Source organism: Acomys minous, assembly GCF_964271855.1.
Source record: "Acomys minous genome assembly, chromosome: 8".
In the NCBI taxonomy this organism is placed as follows: domain Eukaryota; kingdom Metazoa; phylum Chordata; class Mammalia; order Rodentia; family Muridae; genus Acomys; species Acomys minous.
The window spans coordinates 31,604,523-31,621,838 of NC_140489.1; the positions used below are offsets into that span (position 1 = coordinate 31,604,523).

The 17,316-nt window shown below is 40.6% G+C and overlaps 1 protein-coding gene across 17 annotated transcripts in view; it reads right to left on the minus strand.

Annotated features, from left to right (window-relative positions):
• TTLL5 (tubulin tyrosine ligase like 5) overlaps positions 1 to 17,316 on the minus strand; it is a 238,117-nt gene that overhangs the window by 154,783 nt on the left and 66,018 nt on the right. For 11 of the 17 annotated variants that reach the window (XM_084791597.1, XM_084791586.1, XM_084791585.1 and 8 more), the window contains 4 exons: positions 17,184 to 17,275; positions 10,414 to 10,473; positions 9,007 to 9,069; positions 5,607 to 5,645 (listed from right to left, as the gene is read on the minus strand). In XM_084791597.1, the coding sequence (XP_084647723.1) occupies positions 5,607 to 5,645; positions 9,007 to 9,069; positions 10,414 to 10,473; positions 17,184 to 17,275 (254 nt within the window). Of the gene's footprint in view, positions 1 to 5,606; positions 5,646 to 9,006; positions 9,070 to 10,413; positions 10,474 to 17,178; positions 17,276 to 17,316 lie in introns of all 17 variants that reach the window. The other 6 variants (XM_084791598.1, XM_084791595.1, XM_084791594.1 and 3 more) reach the window with 3 other exon arrangements.

Genomic DNA, 17,316 nt, shown 5'->3' on the forward strand with positions numbered 1-17,316 from the left:
TTATTTAAAAATATCTGGCTACTTGTCAAATGTGGTAACTGTGTAGTCAAATATGCTATCAAATGTGGTATTTCTATCTTTCCAAAGACACATCTTTTAAAAACTTAACCTAGAGCCAGGCAGTAAATCTCAACATTCGGGAGGCAGAGGCAGGAAGATCTCTGTGAGTTCAAGGCCAGCCTGGTCTACAGTGCTAGTTCCACCAGCACAGCCAGGGCTACACAGAGAAACCTTGTCTTGAAAAAAAATAAAGAAAAAAAAATTAGTCACCTTAATTAAATGAGTGGAAGTTGATATCTTAATAAAGACCACTGTTTATGCTCATGAGCTAACGTTTATTGCATTAAAAAGAATATTCCTATTTACACTGCTAAGAGCATGATTCTTTAGAGAAAAAAATGGTGTAGGACAATTTTCAATAAAAAGGCTGCCAACACCACGAAACCTAAGAGTTAAGTGATATGGAGAAGTTACTAAGAAACTCTCTAGAGAAACTAGTAAACAGCAACCATGAGGAAAGAGCACGAGAGACAGCTGCACACCGACTGGTACAAGCTGCAGGGGACAGTAACCCAGGACATATCAATCTCAGGGTTCTCCCAAGGTTGACTGGCATTAACCATGGTGAGGAAGATGGCCCAGGACAGAGCTGATGTGTCATGAATACTGGCTAAATAGTACTTCAATTCTCAAGAGATAAATTGTAATATGTTATTTACATTTATTACATTTACTTCACTTATTTCTAATATTTTAAGAATATTTAAACAAACTGAAACTTCTAGGATTATACAGCAGATACTCAATATGTACTTTGTATGATGAATTTATCACATGTAGTTATATATGTGTGTGTGTGTGTGTGTGTGTGTGTGTGAGTGTGTGTATGCATATATTCCTTAGCTATCTGTCAATCTATGGAAATTTTAAAGCAATTTTGTAATGGAGACAATCCTAAACATTTGTATACGCATATAATTATTAGAAATCACTAACTGTGAGTTAAAGAACAGCATAGTAGTTTAAGAGCTGCTCTTGCAGAGAACCCAAGTTCAGTTCCCAGAACCTACGTTACCTGCCTGTAATTCTAGCTCTAGATCAGATACCCTCTTCTGGCCTCTGTGGGTACTGCATGCACATGTGCACATACAGACACATGACTGAAAACAAACCTTTAAAAGACAGACATTAGTAACTATTTTCTAAACCTTACATATAGTGGAGTGCACCCATAATTCTTGATGCCCAAGTCTAACATTAATACCTGAAGCTCTCACACCCCTTCCCAGCAATCGTTCCCTAACATCTTAAAAGCCACAGTGTTCTGGGTTTTTCACCATGTTCTTTTGCCTGCTTTAAAACTTCACACAGACCCAGACAGCAGAATCTCTTCTGGGTGAGGCTTCTTTCATTCAGCATGTGCTTAAGATTCCTGAGATCCATCTCCGCGTGTGTATTCTGTGTTCATCCATTTTTCTTGCTGAGTAGGAGGTCACTGTCTAAACAGCCTAATTTATCTCCTCTCCAGATGGAACCCGGGGTTCTTTACATTATACGTAAAGCTACTATGAGCGTATATGCAAAACTCATGCTGTGATTGTATTTTTTTTTATTCTAGGTAAAAACAGAGGGTGGGATGTGCGTGGCTGACAAACTGCCTGTCTGGATGTGTAAAGAGCTTGTCCCAGTTCCCAGTGATGATGACAGTTTGTCAGCACTGTTAGTTCCATTTCTTTGCTAGCATGTGGTATGCAGACCCTAAGTTCAGCCATGCTGCTGGGCGTTCAGTAGTACTGAAGGCTTTACTGTGCAGTCTGTGACCGTGAGCATGTTGGCTGTGGATGTCAGCTTCCTTTTGACATACTTGTTCATCACTGTTTTACCCACATCACTGACTGCCTTTTTAGATATCAAATGAATATTTGATAGGAAATGAACCGAGGCCCATTGAGTGCTACGCATGTCCTGTACAACTGAGCTATATTCTCACCGTCTATTCACCAATGAGTTGAAGAGTTCTTTATGGTTTGTCATTTGTAAGTAAACATCTTCGGTCTAAGGCTTGCCTATTGACTAGTCCTTGATGGCGAGTTACTGATTCTGAATATAACTTATTTTTGTTTATTCATTGTTTTCTGTGTCATATCTAAAAACATCTGCCAACCCCAAAGACAAAAGCATCCTTTACTTTTCACAACATCTACCAGTAGCTTTAATGTTTATAGTCATGAAGAACCTCTCACCTCTCTGCAAGACAAGGAGTGAAGCTCATGCTTTAAAGCATTTTTCTCAACTATTCTAGCTATATTTGTTTAAAATAATTTTTTCCCACTTAAGTTACAAGAGAGTTTTTGTTCAAAATCAAATGACCACAGATATGAGTCTGTTTTTCTGGTCTTTCTTGTTTCATTGGTCAGTTTGCCACTATCATAACTACTGGAGCATTAGAGGATTTAAGCCAGGGACTCTGGGTTTTATTCAAAATTACTTTGGATTTTCTAGGTCCTTTGCACTTCCATAAGGTTCCCCTTACCCCAACTCAAGATAGGGTTTCTCTATATAGTCCTAGCTGTCATAGAACTTGCTCTGTAGACCAGGCTGGCCTCTGTTTCCCAAGTGCTGGGATTACAGCCGTGTGCTATCACCACCTAGCACTTTTTCTTACTTTCTTCCCCCCCATAAGTTTTAAATGTTGTTCAGTTTCTTAAAAATCTACTATACTAATGATGGAAATTGTACTGGATCTTTAAATTATCTGAGAAAAATGAGTATTTTAACAAATATCAAGTCTGCCAGTACATGAGTAAGGCATCCCCCTCCCTTCACCCAGGGTTTCCTAGTCCCAATCAATAATATGTATTACCTTCTAGTGTACATCTACTGAGCTTACTACTGAGTACTTCATATTTTCAAATGTGATTACGAATGCAATTCAAGTTTCTTTTCAAGTACTTACTGCTGTTAATATATTAAAATATGAAGACATTAGCACATTGATCCTTTGTCCCAGAATTTTACTAAGTGCACTGATAGGTTGTACAACTTCGCAGATGTCTTGGGATGACGATCTTCTTCTTCTTCCCCTTCCTCCTCCTCCTCCTCCTCCTCTGCCCCCCTTCTCCTTCTATACGTGTTGTATATCCACTGAATATGTATATGTGTCCATGTGTATATAGGTGCATGCGGACATGTGTGCATTCGAAGGCCAGAAGAGAACATTCTATGTCCTCTGCTATTCCCTGACTTATTGAGGCAGGGTCTCTTACTGACTATAGAAACCAAGAAGCTTAGAGCTCGCTTTCTATGAAGTCTTTTGTAACAAACCCAATATTCTGACTAGATTCAAAGCCCTGCAAAATTTCTACTTCAGCTTTGCTCAGTCTACATCAACACTTTCCTCAACAAGGGGCTTAGTCACTTTAACTCAGTTGTTAGAATGACAGAGTAACCTTAATAGTAACATTTCCTTAACTTCCCTCTACAGAATCCATGTTGCCTATCGAGCTCCACGTAGGCCATCCCTCTTTACCTGAATTGCACTTAACTGTTCTCTTTTCCGTTGGCTTTGTTAATTTTCTTGACTGTTTGTTTTGTTTAACTGCCTTATACCTTTTCCTCCTTCCTCACTTCTACTTACTTTTAGTCACTCTGCTTTGCTCTGTGCGGTTTCTTAGGATGGACTCTGGTAGTCCTCAGAGTGCACCCTCCTTTTCCTTCTTGCCTGGTTTCTTTTTATTTGGAGACAAGGTCTTGGTATCTTAGGCCAAGGCCGCTGCCTCAGGGTCCCACTTAGGGTCCCAAGCAGGAGTGCAGGCACATCCACCATGCCCACTTCAGTGCTCGATTGGTAACATAAGGACTCAGAGCTACAGCTATCCCCAAGATACCACTTTAGCTGAAAATCACATGCTTTGTTACATTATTAATGATTTCAAAATATTTTCCAATTTCCTTTGTGATGTCCTTCCTGATACACATAATTATTAGAAATGTGTTGCCTCTAGCCAAATATTTGAAGATTTTCCAAGAATATGACTATATATCATCTTTGAAATCTAGTGGCATTTGTTTCATACTCCAGCATACAATACCACAGCACAGTTTTTAATCTGCTTAATCCTTTAGACCATCAAAATATCCACATGATTTTTAAAATATTTTTTTCTTTTTAATTTATTTGTATACAATGTTCTGCCTGCCGACCAGAAGAGGGCACCAGATCAAATTTAGATGGTTGTGAGCCACCATGTGATTGCTGGGAATTGAACTCAGGACTTTTGGAATAACAGCCAGTGCTCTTAACCTCTGAGCCATCTCTCTAGCCACATATGAATGTTACTATATAACAACAGCTAGAACTTGAACACCAAGGCCCACTGAATTTTAGTTTTTAGAGACAGCGTTTCTATACTACAGCCTAGCCTAGCCTAAAGCTCTGTGGCCACCACACACCCCTATGTTAGCCTCCTATGTAGGATCCATGTACCAGGGACCACACTCAGCTTTTAAACATTCTTTATGTCTGAGTAGTAGTAGTAGTAGTAGTAGTAGTTGTTGTTGTTGTTATTCTTATTCTTCTTCTTATTATTATTATTATATTTTTTCTCCAATGTCCAAATTGATGGCATATTCCTAGGAAGTCCTTTCTATGACAGAACACTACAGAAAATTTATAAATTGTGACTTTCGTCTGATAATAAGCTACCGATAATTTAATTTCAGTTCTCCTTTAAAGGCAAGCATAATGACTTCCTTAAAAGAAAAGTTAAATTTTGTTTCAGAAGCCTGGTGTGGTTAGTACGGGATTGCTCGGTGGGTAGATGCACTTGCTATATAAGCCTGGTAACCTGAGGTCTTAATTCCCAGAACCCAGGTAAAGGAGAAGGATGAGGACCAACTCAACAAAGGTCTTCCTTGACCCCACACATGTGTCATGGCAGAAGGACCCACACATTATACATAGAGAAACACACAAACAGTAACTTAAGTTTCTGCATGAGAAAGCAAGGTTTAATTGACTCATAAATGAAAAACAGAAAGCTGGATGCAAGCAGCTATGCTGTCTTTCTTGTTCTATTGCTTTCTGAAGAGGACAGCACAGAACAGACACATGTAAATGCTTGAACTCTCTGTAACCTGCAGCTGTGTGTAGGCTGAAGTCTCTGTGGCAGCTGCAGTCTTGACCGAGGCAAAGCCAGGTTGGTCTTTCCTCTGGCTATTTTCTGCTCTGCCCAAATGAAAGCTATCTGTGTGCTGGCTTCCAGGAGGTCCAGCCTCCGGTATGCCGAAGCCGTAACATAACCACGAATATAACATGGCAATGGGCTTGGGAGTCTCTTTAATACTCTGGTCTCTTTCACCTCACCACGCAAATAAAGTATTATTATCAGTTAAAATGATGCACATATAATTTTAGTAACTTAAATCTTATACCTATTTTGTAATATGTAGCCACAGAATATTTTTTCAATAGAAAGCATGTATATATTGCTGCTGCTCATGATGAGCCTAACTGAAAATAGTTACATAAGGCGTGGAGTTAGGGCTGTGCATGGCTACACATTGTACAGATGGAAAGAATTTGTCAAGTTTGAATAATTAGTTACCGTGCTCTTCCTGTCAGCAAGCTTCTTCTTGGGTTTCCCCTGCAGATGTAGAAAGGACAACAGGATTAGAGAACACCGCCCACCCGTCACTCCAGAGTCCACACACACAAGGAATGAATTCACAAAATGCATTATTAGAGACATCTCGGGCAGACTGGGCATCTTTGGGAGGAGCAGAACATTCTCAGAGAAAAGTACACTACTACCATGAGATAGGAGGATCGATTTGAAAATGGAGAGGAGGCAAAGAGACTGCATAGAAAACTGAGAATAATGACTTAACATTTGTCCATCTACTTATAAAGCAAATTATAATTAATCCCCATGACAATGTGAAGAAGAAGAAATGTGGTGGTGGTGGTGGTGGTGGTGGTTGGGTCAGGGCTTGAAAGGTCTACACTGGATTCCAGGCCTTAGATCAGACTACAGAACTTTCTATTTTCACTGGACTATTCCAGAATAGGAAATCACGTCCCACTCTCATGGGGTTTCAAAAAGACTATTCACCGAAAATAGACTTTCCACAACTAAGAAAGAAAAGAAACTTTTTTTTTAAAGGAGATGTTTCCAAGCTAAGTGTCAACCGTGTCTATTACACAGGCTTTTGCTTTTCCTTTAAAAATACTTCCTCCTCATTCCATTTCTACACTGACCACATGGGGTGGGGGTGTTCCACAGACTGACTTGTACGCCTTCCTGCATTTAGTTCAACACAATCTTATCACCGCTGTAAGGTTCATGTACCCACCACAAGATAGTGGAAGCCTAGCCATAGCTCTGCATGAGGCCACCACTGTTAACTGCTCGTTACTATGTGTACTTCCTCGTCCACCCTCATTCCGGTAACTTCTTCAATCAAATATTTGTCATTTCAAAACTGTCATGTTAATGAGACCCACACTATGTCCACTGTGGTGCTTTTTAAAAGGCAAAAGCAGTCCACATAATATTTACAGAAAAATCTCAAGTGAAAGAATTAAATCTTCACCAGGATGTTTTTTTCTTTTCCTGTACCTCCCCATCCCTGCCGACATCCCAGTATGCGTGTGTCAGAAAACTCAGGGTGACTCACTTTTAGCCCAGCAAGGGTCATCTCCAGGAATCTGCAGTCATGGCTTCTAAGTACGATCACTTGGGCAGCCTTTAATAGGTACCTTCACTTTCCACCAGGGATGGAAACGAGGTATAAATATCACTTACGAGAGCCCCCTGGGTTACTAATTTGCAGCCAGAGTTCAAGCTGTTGCCATACAGTAGGACCCTACGCTGTTTGCCAAAGCTGGATGAGTAACGGGAAGAGTGGAAGAAGAGCGGAGGGCGGACAAGCACAACCCACAAAAAGTTGAGTTTGTAATTGACAACAATTTAACGTGTGAGGAGAACACCAATTCGGACTGAGAGAAGAAATTTAGGGGAAGATGTTAGAGTTTGGACGCAATTTCATATCTTTCAAAGAATATTTTTCTACCAAGTGGTAGGTTCTGAACATCAACAAAAATGAGCACAGCAAAGCACCTGCACAAAGGACCAACGGCGAAAGTATAAGTCAGTACACGGGAACTTGGTCCAGTCCAGGAATGCAAGGCTGACTGAAGGATGAAAGATTTAGCTAGAGCGAGTTAGGGGTGGATGGAAGGCATCACAAGCAAAGAGGCATTTGGAAGGATACAAAAGTATGAAATAGCAAGAAAATGTGTCCTGATTGGGCTACGGTTACTATGGAAATGTGGACATGAGGCTTTAAGAGGGTACTAAGAGTATATCCTAAAGGCATTCCTTTGCTAAAGGGGGACATTTATGTTTTCTTAATAAAAATTCCAGGAAGTTTATAAGCAAGAGCTCTTAGCTGGAACCTGTAGAAATATCAGAAATATACTAACTCGGATGATATATTCTAATTATATGTAGCATTTTATCCATGTAAATTTAGGAAAATGCACAATAATGAATTTTGTTGTTGTTGTTTTAAAGACAAGGTCTTACTATGTACCCCCATCTAACGCAGAAAGCACCGAGATCCGCCTGCCTCTCCGTCCAGAGTGCTAAGACTAAAGGAATGAGGCATCAGGCCCAGCATAATAATGGCTTATTTATAACTCTCATTTTCAAAAGAACCTACACTTTCTTCCTGTCACAACTATAGTGAATGTTACAGATACAGCTCACTGGATGTAAAGCTAAGAAATGAGATGAAAAGAATAAAAAGGGAAATAAGAGAATAAAGACAAAATGAATCAATAAAAATTCCACAAAGAGACAGAGGGAGAAGGGAAACTATTTCCATTGAAAGACTGAAATGACTGGGGTGTGTGATATAAAGCCAGAGCACAGAAGACTGAAAAGCAGGACACATCTTGCTGAAGGCTCTGCCCTGCACAGATAGAGAGACCTTGGCAAGCTCCTCTGTCCACACTCCCGTTCATATGCAAAGATCTGGGGCTGTCTTCCAAGCAAATCAGAGGATCATCAAAAGCTATGTGTGTTATTCAACACTATTTACCACAAATAAACAGATGAAACATACAAATGTAATCTCCTATAATAACCAAGAAACTGTAAGAAATGGCTGAAATCTTGTTATCTATTTTAAGACTCCCTCAGAAAACAAGACATAACCCTAAATAACCAAAGTCTTTCATTAAAATAATCAATTAGTGAACTGTTGTGCAATGTGGCTCTACTACCCAGGCTACAAGCGTCCATGAGGGTAGGCTGGACCTGGTGCTTGAGCTATCTGGAGTCCAGTGTCTGGTAACTCTGTTTCCCAACTTCCTGGCACTGAGCTTACAAGCTGCCATCTGTGCCTGTGAGTTTACTCTGCCATTTACAGACCCTCCATGTTTTCTGATCTGGTAACTTTTGTTTTGAAAACCAGATGATTACACCATTGAAAACTGTGCCCAGAGCATTCATTTATGTTTTTTGAGCGTAGATAGACCATGCTCCTGCCTCTGTGGGTCCCTGACAGGAAGAACTGGCCTCTCAAACTGTGAGCCAAAGTAAACCCTTCCTAAATAAGGGAAGAGAGGAGGAGGGAAGGGGAGGGGAGAGAAGGAAAAACAAAAGGAGAGGAGAGGAAAAGGAAAGGAGTTTTGAAATGAAAAAAAGAAAAAAAAAACAATATGCAAAATGGTGCTGAGTAAGGCTCTTTAAAAAGAAAAAAAGAAGAAAACATAGGGCATCTGGTAAGAGTGCTCAGAAGATTTTTATGACTTAATTTTTGGCTTCTACAAATATTACAAATGCTGAGAGCTGTTAACACATGCTGGGATTTCTAAAAGGCCCTTCCTCTCACAGGCCCTGCCGAAGACTTGGATGAAGCCGCTACCCTTCTTTTACATACATTTCTCTCTTACGCTTGCTATCTAGTTCTAAATGTTTAAGCTGAGCAAATTCTTACCTGTCCTGGAACAGGCGTGTCGCCAGCATATAGTTCATGGAGGTTTTGTGTTCAAGGTAGGACCTGAAGGACAAAGAGACAAGTAAGTTTAGTTCAAGAGAAAAAATGTAGAACTAAAACCACAAACCAATTACAAAATGGACAGAATGCTTATACGCTTTTTCTAAAGTGCCAACTGAAGAGATAGATGCTCAAATTAAAATGATAAACAAGTAGAGTAAGTAGAATAAAACAAAAAATAAAGAGATCTAACATAGAAAACAGAAAGACAGAATTTCCTTTTAGATTAATAAGAGGTGATATACTACATTCAAAATATCAAAATGAAAGGTTAAAACAACAACAATGCCAGGTGCAGTGGCACATGCCTGTAATCCCAGCATTTGGGGAGGCAGAAGGCAGGCTGATCTCTGTGAGTTCGAGGCCAGGTCTACAGAGTCCTGGACAGCCAAGACTACACAGAGAAACCCTGTCTTGAAAAATCAAAACAACCACAACAACCAAGAAATCATATGCCCAGATGAGACAACAACAGAAACTGAAGGGAGCAGCATAAAGGACGTACGTGGGAAATTTTCATCCAAATGTCCCCAAAATGGGAGCATCCAGTGTTTCCATGTAGTTTACTAGTTTACTCTTGGAGGCAGGGGTGGGGTGGGGTGGTCAGAAACTGGATAATCTGTGTCACTAATTCACTCATGTTTTCGACACAGCTGTTGAATGCTGACTCTGCAGGACCAGGGTCACAGGTCTCTTCAGAGTTTTCTCATGCCACATCTCTGATGTACCATTTGCCTGTAAATAGAAACCTTCTCAGGACAACGGCTGCTCAAGTCCACCCTGCTGCACAACGCCTTCCTTGATAGGAGCACTCTGCATCAACTGATTTCCTTGTCTGACCTGCTCTGCTCTTCCCAAGACATGTGTCACATGCTGCCTCTGAGAACACCTCTTCCAGAAAAGCTGCCTGATGCAATTCATTCCTAGATACACACCCAGGAGACACATTCAAGAACGCCAACAGCACAGCTATCCTTGACAGTTACAGACCAGAAGGAAGGCCAACGTCCACCAACAGGAGAATGTAAAATTAATACGAGTTTCAGCACACAGTTTAAAAGGAAAGGGATATTAAAAAGGAATGAACTGTAGCTACATGAATCTTGGTAATGTGATGCTTAAGGAAAAGAGCAGGATTATAAGGCGCACACATTTTCTGTCTGGAAAATGTTCAAAAGCAATGAAACAAACAGTTCTTCTACACACGAAAGGCTAACTGCTACAGGCCTTGCTCTCCTAGCGCAGCCAGAAAAGTGTACAAGATACAGAAACAACTGTTTTCAGACACTGAACAAATGGCGGTAGGGGCAATTACTATTAGTGAGAAACAAGAGAATCAAGTCTTACAAGTTCTCTGCCTTTCTTCCTACAGGTGACTTCCAGAGCATGCAGGGGGATTCACGTTCTCTAAGATGAAAAGACTAGATTAAAGATATAAAAAGCGTCTAGAATTTTCAGAGCAATATACTGAAAAGGCACAGGCTATGCATGATAATGATAAGACGTCCCTTGAGTTTTGGGGTACATAGCAATCTGCTCGGGCAGAAGGTATAAAAGTTCTCTGGGCTAAGCAAAAAGCAACAGTCAGAAGAAAGAACAAGACTAAATCTAACTCAAGCACTTCCCACAGTCCACTGGGGCTGTCAATTGAGTGCCAGCTGCCAGGACACAGAAATCTTCTTGACAGCTGGGTCACTTCACAGACACCTAAATGTGTCTTTTGAGGTAGACATATGCTGGGCTTATATTAAAGAACCCTAACTTTGTCATAACAAGGTACAGAAGGCAGCCTGAAAAAATTATGTCAAATAGAAACTTTAGCAGGGTTTAAAGAGAGCCAGGAAATCCAAACACTGAAAATTCAGTGTACACATACAGTGTCTAGTCAAAATTTACTGTACATATAAATATGAATAGTGTATCCAAAAAACAGTGGTTCTCAAATGGTGGGGCATGGCTGCTTTCACAGGGGTCCCATGTCCGATAGCCTGCATATCAGATATTTATATTGCAATTCACAACAGTAGCAAAATTACAGTTATGAAGTAACAATGAAAATAGTTTTACTGTTTGGGGTCACCACAACATGAGGGTCTCAGGGTTAGGAAAGTTGAGAACCACTGCCATAAACCGAAGAAATGCCAGTCAATGCACTCAGAAATGTCAGATACGAGTTTCTTAAAAAGAATATTTACTAAAATTATTAGAATGCATGCGTAAGTATCTACAGGAAATGAAAAAGAGGGAATCAAGATGGAAAAAATACCAATAGAAATTCTACATACAAAATAAATCAATACTGGAAATAAAATGTCCACTAGAATTAATAGAAGTTAGGGTGCTGCCGACAAAATGAAAAATGTCCTTAAAAGACACAACAGCCATTAAAACAATCTTGAGGTTGTAGAGATGGTTCAGGTGGTACAGCGCCTGTGGTGTCAACATGGGAACATGGGTGTGGACTCCCAGCACTCACGGAAAAAGGCTTGTGCAATGGTGAACACCCAGGGCTCACTGACCAGGCAGCCTGGCCCAACCGAAGAGCTCCATTAATGAGAGACACTGTCTCAAAAGCAAACAAACAGGCCAGAGAGACGGGTCAGCAGGTTAGGGCTTACCACACTTGGTGAACTTGAGGTCTATTCTATAACCACATGGTAGAAGGAAAAAAACCAATTCCTGCAAGTCATCCTTCACAGCCATACAAACCTTGGCATACACACAACCACAGCTCCTGCCCATGATATACTGATAAAATAAGGTGGAGAGCCATCAGGAAAGGTGGCTGGCCCTGGCCTCTGGCCTCTGGCCTCTGCATGCTAGTACGGAAGTGTGGAACACCTGTTCACACAAAGAGCAGAGAACCAGCCTCAAATGTTCAGTGCATCACACACACCTTACACATTTATAACTTTAGGACTGCTTGTGAGAAATTATATGTTTTCAGAACAAAAGAACCTGCCACTGACTCTGGATCAGACCTGACAGGATTCATTACTCTCACATGCTGGACACTGACATCCTGTATCCTTCACGTTCCAGCACCAAGTACTTCAGCTGCCGTTCCTCATCAGAACAGGACAGCTGCCAGGATACCTTCTAAGAAAGCTTCCAATCCCAATTGGTCCAGCATTTCAGACTATCCCACACAGAACTACAAGTAAGCTTGGGATTTCTCAACATTTAGCAACTGGACCACAAATGCTATTCCTAGCTTGTTTAACCATTTCCCCAATATTATTTGGGCCCCTACAAAGGTATTATTTGTCCCAAATCAGCTGGAAGAAACCTTAAGAAAATGATGTCCCATTTCCTTCAAGAAAGGTCGGGTAGGTTTCTGGTTGCTTTCTTGGGCTATAGAGGGTTATTTTCAATGGGAGTTGGTTATAAGTTATTATTGGTCTTATTTAAAGAGAAAACAAGGTTGGATTCAGGGATTTCTCTTTTCCTTTATCTTCCATGCTTAGGTTTGGAGATAGGGGTTGAAAACAAAGAAGGAGGAATATAGAAATACATAAGGAAAATAGAACAAAAAGTAGATTATTGAATCTACACTTCATCTTAATGCTTTAATTGTCACTCACAAGGTTATTTTTAATTCACTAGTATAGAATTTTGTATATAGAAGCAAAAGTAAGTTTAATTTTAGATACAGTGGTATAGAATTCGAATGTAAGATTATTTTTCACACACATACATATTTCTACTCTAATATGCGGTATTGTACCATATAACTCAATTATAATCCAAGGTTTACTTCCAATATTTTAAAAGTACTATTATAGGCTCTTTAGGATAAATAAGTTATATAAATTAATTGTTTGTTGATCAACTCATGGTCATATCAATTACTAGCCTATTTTTATCACATCTTAGGTGTAACAGATAGATATGATTCTATAGAAAGATAAAGTAAAATAGTTAGATAAGGTCTTCAAAAACCTCAGAGACATACAGAAGATGGCATTTAAAAAGGTTTTTATTATTTTAAAGATTCATTGACAATGAGACACGTTAATGCCTGGCAACACCCAGCCATCCTAAAAGAGGATGATGAGCATCAAAGAACCTCCTTATGGAGATGAGTTCAAATATGGCAAACAAGCCACTGGGCAAAAATGTCCTTGTTTCTACAACAGACAGAATTCTCCCTAAAAAAGGGCAAGCTTGGATGCAGGCAGAGTGGACAGCCAAACCTTGCCAAGACAGGTTAAGCAAGTCCTCAATAGTTCCTGCCTTACAAATATGTCTGTCAGATATACTGTGCCAGAAGGCTGAAGAAGATGCTCCTACATTATAGAGTTTTGGGTGACTATTCAGGTAGCAAACTGTCTCTGTCATCATCTCATTTGGGAAGCTACTAACCTACCCTCCCTGTATACTCAGGTAATCAATTTTATTCCTTCTCAAGTCTCTGATGGGGTTTAAGACCAGATAGTTTAGTTTTACAATTAAGCTTAGTTGTTTAGGAGTTAAGATGTCTTTAGGTCTAGATAGTTTTATGTTAATAATGATAAGATATGATAGATACTGATTTACATTCAGAATTTTAGATGCACCAAGACAGGAAAGATGTTTTCTTCAAGGTTGCCAAATACAAATAGCCAAAACACTAACAATGTAACATTTATATAATTCCTGATTTTGTCATGGTTCTTCTTGCTGTTGTTTTTATTGTATATATGTGTAATAATATAAAAGTATATTTAAAAAATAAAAAAATAATAAAAAGTGTGGAAACACACCCACATGCACACTTACACAAACCTACACCCACACCCTCAGAAGCAAGCTAAAGGAGAAGACAGCTCTGTGCTCAAAAGAATAAGCACAAGCAGAGTGTGGTGGCGCATGCCTGTCATCCCAGCACTCAGGAGGCAGAGGCAGTAGCTCTCTGAGTTTGAGACCAACCTGGTCTATAGTGCAAGTTCCAGGACAGCCAGGGCTACACAGAGAAACTCTGTCTTGAAACGAAAGAAAGGTAGGAAGGAAGGGAGGGAAGGAAGGGAGGGAAGGAGGGAGGGAAGGAGGGAGGGAGGAAGGGAGGGTAAACGGGCACACCAGGAGACAATGGAAAGATTTGTTTTTTAAGTACTGAAGAAGAGTGTCAATCTAAAGCCAGGTGCAGTGGCGCACGCCTGTAATCCCATCACTCGGGGAGGCAGAAGCAGGCAGATCTCTGTGAGTTCGAGGCCAAAACCAAAACAAAAAAAAAAAAAAAAATAGAATTCTACTACTTGTCAAATAAATCTTTCAAACAAAATCATCTGTAGAGAACCAGAAGAGCAGAAATGGACAAGTTGTTGCCATCAGAGCCGTGTGGGTTCCATTAAATCCTGAAAGAAGTTCTTCAGATGCAAACCTGATGGATGGATATGGAAAATGGCAACGTATGTATAAATGAAGGCTTAAATTTCCTTATATAACAACTGACTCTTCCAGCAAAAATAACAAGGTGGGACTTAACAGCAAAATGCCTACCAACAATAACACAAGACAGATGGAAGAGCAGTATGGTTAGGAAGACCCCACAGCAAAATCGTACAGTATTTCATGTATTGTCTTTTTGCTTGAGCTTAACTTGTCTTTCCTCTGTAACAGCTTCACGCATGTGCACAGCGCACTGTGATTACGTCCACACTTCCTCTGTGACAGCTTCACGCATGTGCACAGCGCACTGTGATTACGTCCACACTCCCTCTGTAACAGCTTCACGCATGTGCACAGCGCACTGTGATTACATCCACACTCCTCTGTGACAGCTTCACGCATGTGCACAGCGCACTGTGATTACGTCCACACTCCTCTGTGACAGCTTCACGCATGTGCACAGCGCACTGTGATTACGTCCACACTCCCTCTGTAACAGCTTCACGCATGTGCACAGCGCACTGTGATTACGTCCACACTCCTCTGTGACAGCTTCACGCATGTGCACAGCGCACTGTGATTACATCCACACTCCCTCTGTGACAGCTTCACGCATGTGCACAGTGCACTGTGATTACATCCACACTCCCTCTGTGACAGCTTCACGCATGTGCACAGCGCACTGTGATGACGTCCACACTCCCTTCCCTCTTACCCTCCAGCCTTCCCCTCTGAAGCCCTTCCTCTTCCCAATGAGCATAAGTTGTTTTATTTTTATCAATATATTCATTTTATTTTACATGTTTTGCCTACATGTATGTATGCCCACCACACATGTGTAGTGCCCACTGAGGTCAAAAGAGGGCACTGGGTCCCCCAGGACTGAAGCTACAGATAGCTGTGAACCACCACGTGGGCGCTGGGATTGAACCTGGCTCCTCTGTAGGAGCAACAAGTGCTCTTAACCGCAGAGCAATTTCTTTAGCCCCAAGACGATTTTTTAAAAGATAATATCAATAAATGTTTATGTAGAATATTGTAAAAACAAAACAAAGTAAGACTTAAAAAAAAAAGAGGATAAAAAAGGAGACATTATATTGGGGAATTCTGGAGCTAGAGAAATGGCCCAACAGTTAAGAGCACTTACTGTTCTTCCACATGACCCCAGCTTAGTCCCTACCTCCCACATCAGGCAACCTGCAGTCACCTGTCCTGTAACTCTAGCTATAGGAGACGGCCAGCCCTCCTTTGGCCTCTACAGGCCCGGACATTCACACGCACATACCCACAGAGAGATACACAAACACATTTTTTTTAATTCTAAGGCTCATAAGAAACTACTATGAACAATTACATGCCAACAAACTTAATGATCGAGAAGAAATGACTAAGCGCTATGCACATAGAACATACTAGGATTTAATGATGAACAAATAAAAATCCAAACAGATGAATAAAACATGAAGCGTTTCAATTAGGAATAAAGTCTTCAGTTTGAGAAAGAAGAAGCAGAGTCCAGGACCTGGCTTCTTCACTTCTTCACATTAGTGTCTTCGCTAATGTCAGATGTCAAACAATTACAACAAACTCAAGAGAAAAAAAAACGTCTAAACACCTTCAACAAAGGAACAACCCATGGACACTCTAGGGGTTTTCTTCAAAACAGCCAAAAATTGACACACCTGGTCCACAGTAGGAAAATGGATTTAAAAAAAAAAAACTGTGATATAGTCTCGCAATCAAACATTACACAGGAATGAAGAATGGACTGATGCTTCATATGGCAACACACATGAAACTCAAAAATACTCTATTAAAAAAAAAGCCGAGTGTGGAGATTACCTACTATATGACTGCACATGTATAAATGCTCCTGGAAAACACAGAGTGACAGAATGCTGCTCTGCTGGCACCTGAGGCCTGGGATTACAGTGAAGGGTGACTGTCATGGGTCATAAAACACACATGGAAGTCTCCTATGTAGTGGGTGTGGAGTAGTTAAATTGGTGTTTAACTTGCCAAAACTCACCATCAAAGTGCGCCCCTCAAATACAGGCATTGTATTTACTGTCTGGAAATCAGATCTGAGTGCTTAGCAGGAATGAACAATGCATTATTATTTAAGCACATACAGTGAGGACAAACAAGTTTTCAAATCAAGATGATGAAAAAATATAAAAATAAAGCTGGGTGTGGTGGCGCATCCCTTTAATCTCAGCGCTCGGCAGAGGCAGGTGGATCTCTGTGAGTTTGAGGATCGCTTGTTCTATAGAGCAAGTTTCTGGGTGGCCATGGCTACATACACAGAGGAACCCTGAATCTAAAAAAACAACAAAAAGAAAGAAAAGAAAAACAAAATTAAGGACAGGTGAATGGTTAGGAGGGAAACGGGATTAAAAATGGGATTGGAGCCTCAATACACAGGCAGGTCACTACCACTGATGGGCGGGCTCTGGGATTTGTTACTACTAGTGGTTTGTCTTCTTCCCCGATCTTTGCAGTCTGAGTCTCAAGGAGCCCGGGAGGCCTCAGACTCACTAGGCAGCAAAGGGTAAACCTCCTGCCTCCACTTCCTGAGTCTGGAATTTACAAGCATGCAAAATTATGCCTGGTTTGCGGATTAATTATTACTTTAAATAAAGTAAGGAAGGCGGCACCACGTTGGAAGCAATGACAATGCGTCACTAATCGAGCTAACTCTATAGACCTGAGGTATAACTTTAGGAAAAAAAAGGCAGTCACCTCACCCATATATTTCCCATGTCTCGGATGTAGGAAATATGCGAATAAATCCTCCTCTCCGATCATTCTCCTCCTTTACCCTCCGTAAAACTTTGATCTAAGTGGAGGAAGAGAGAACAGAGTAAGACAGGAGTACCT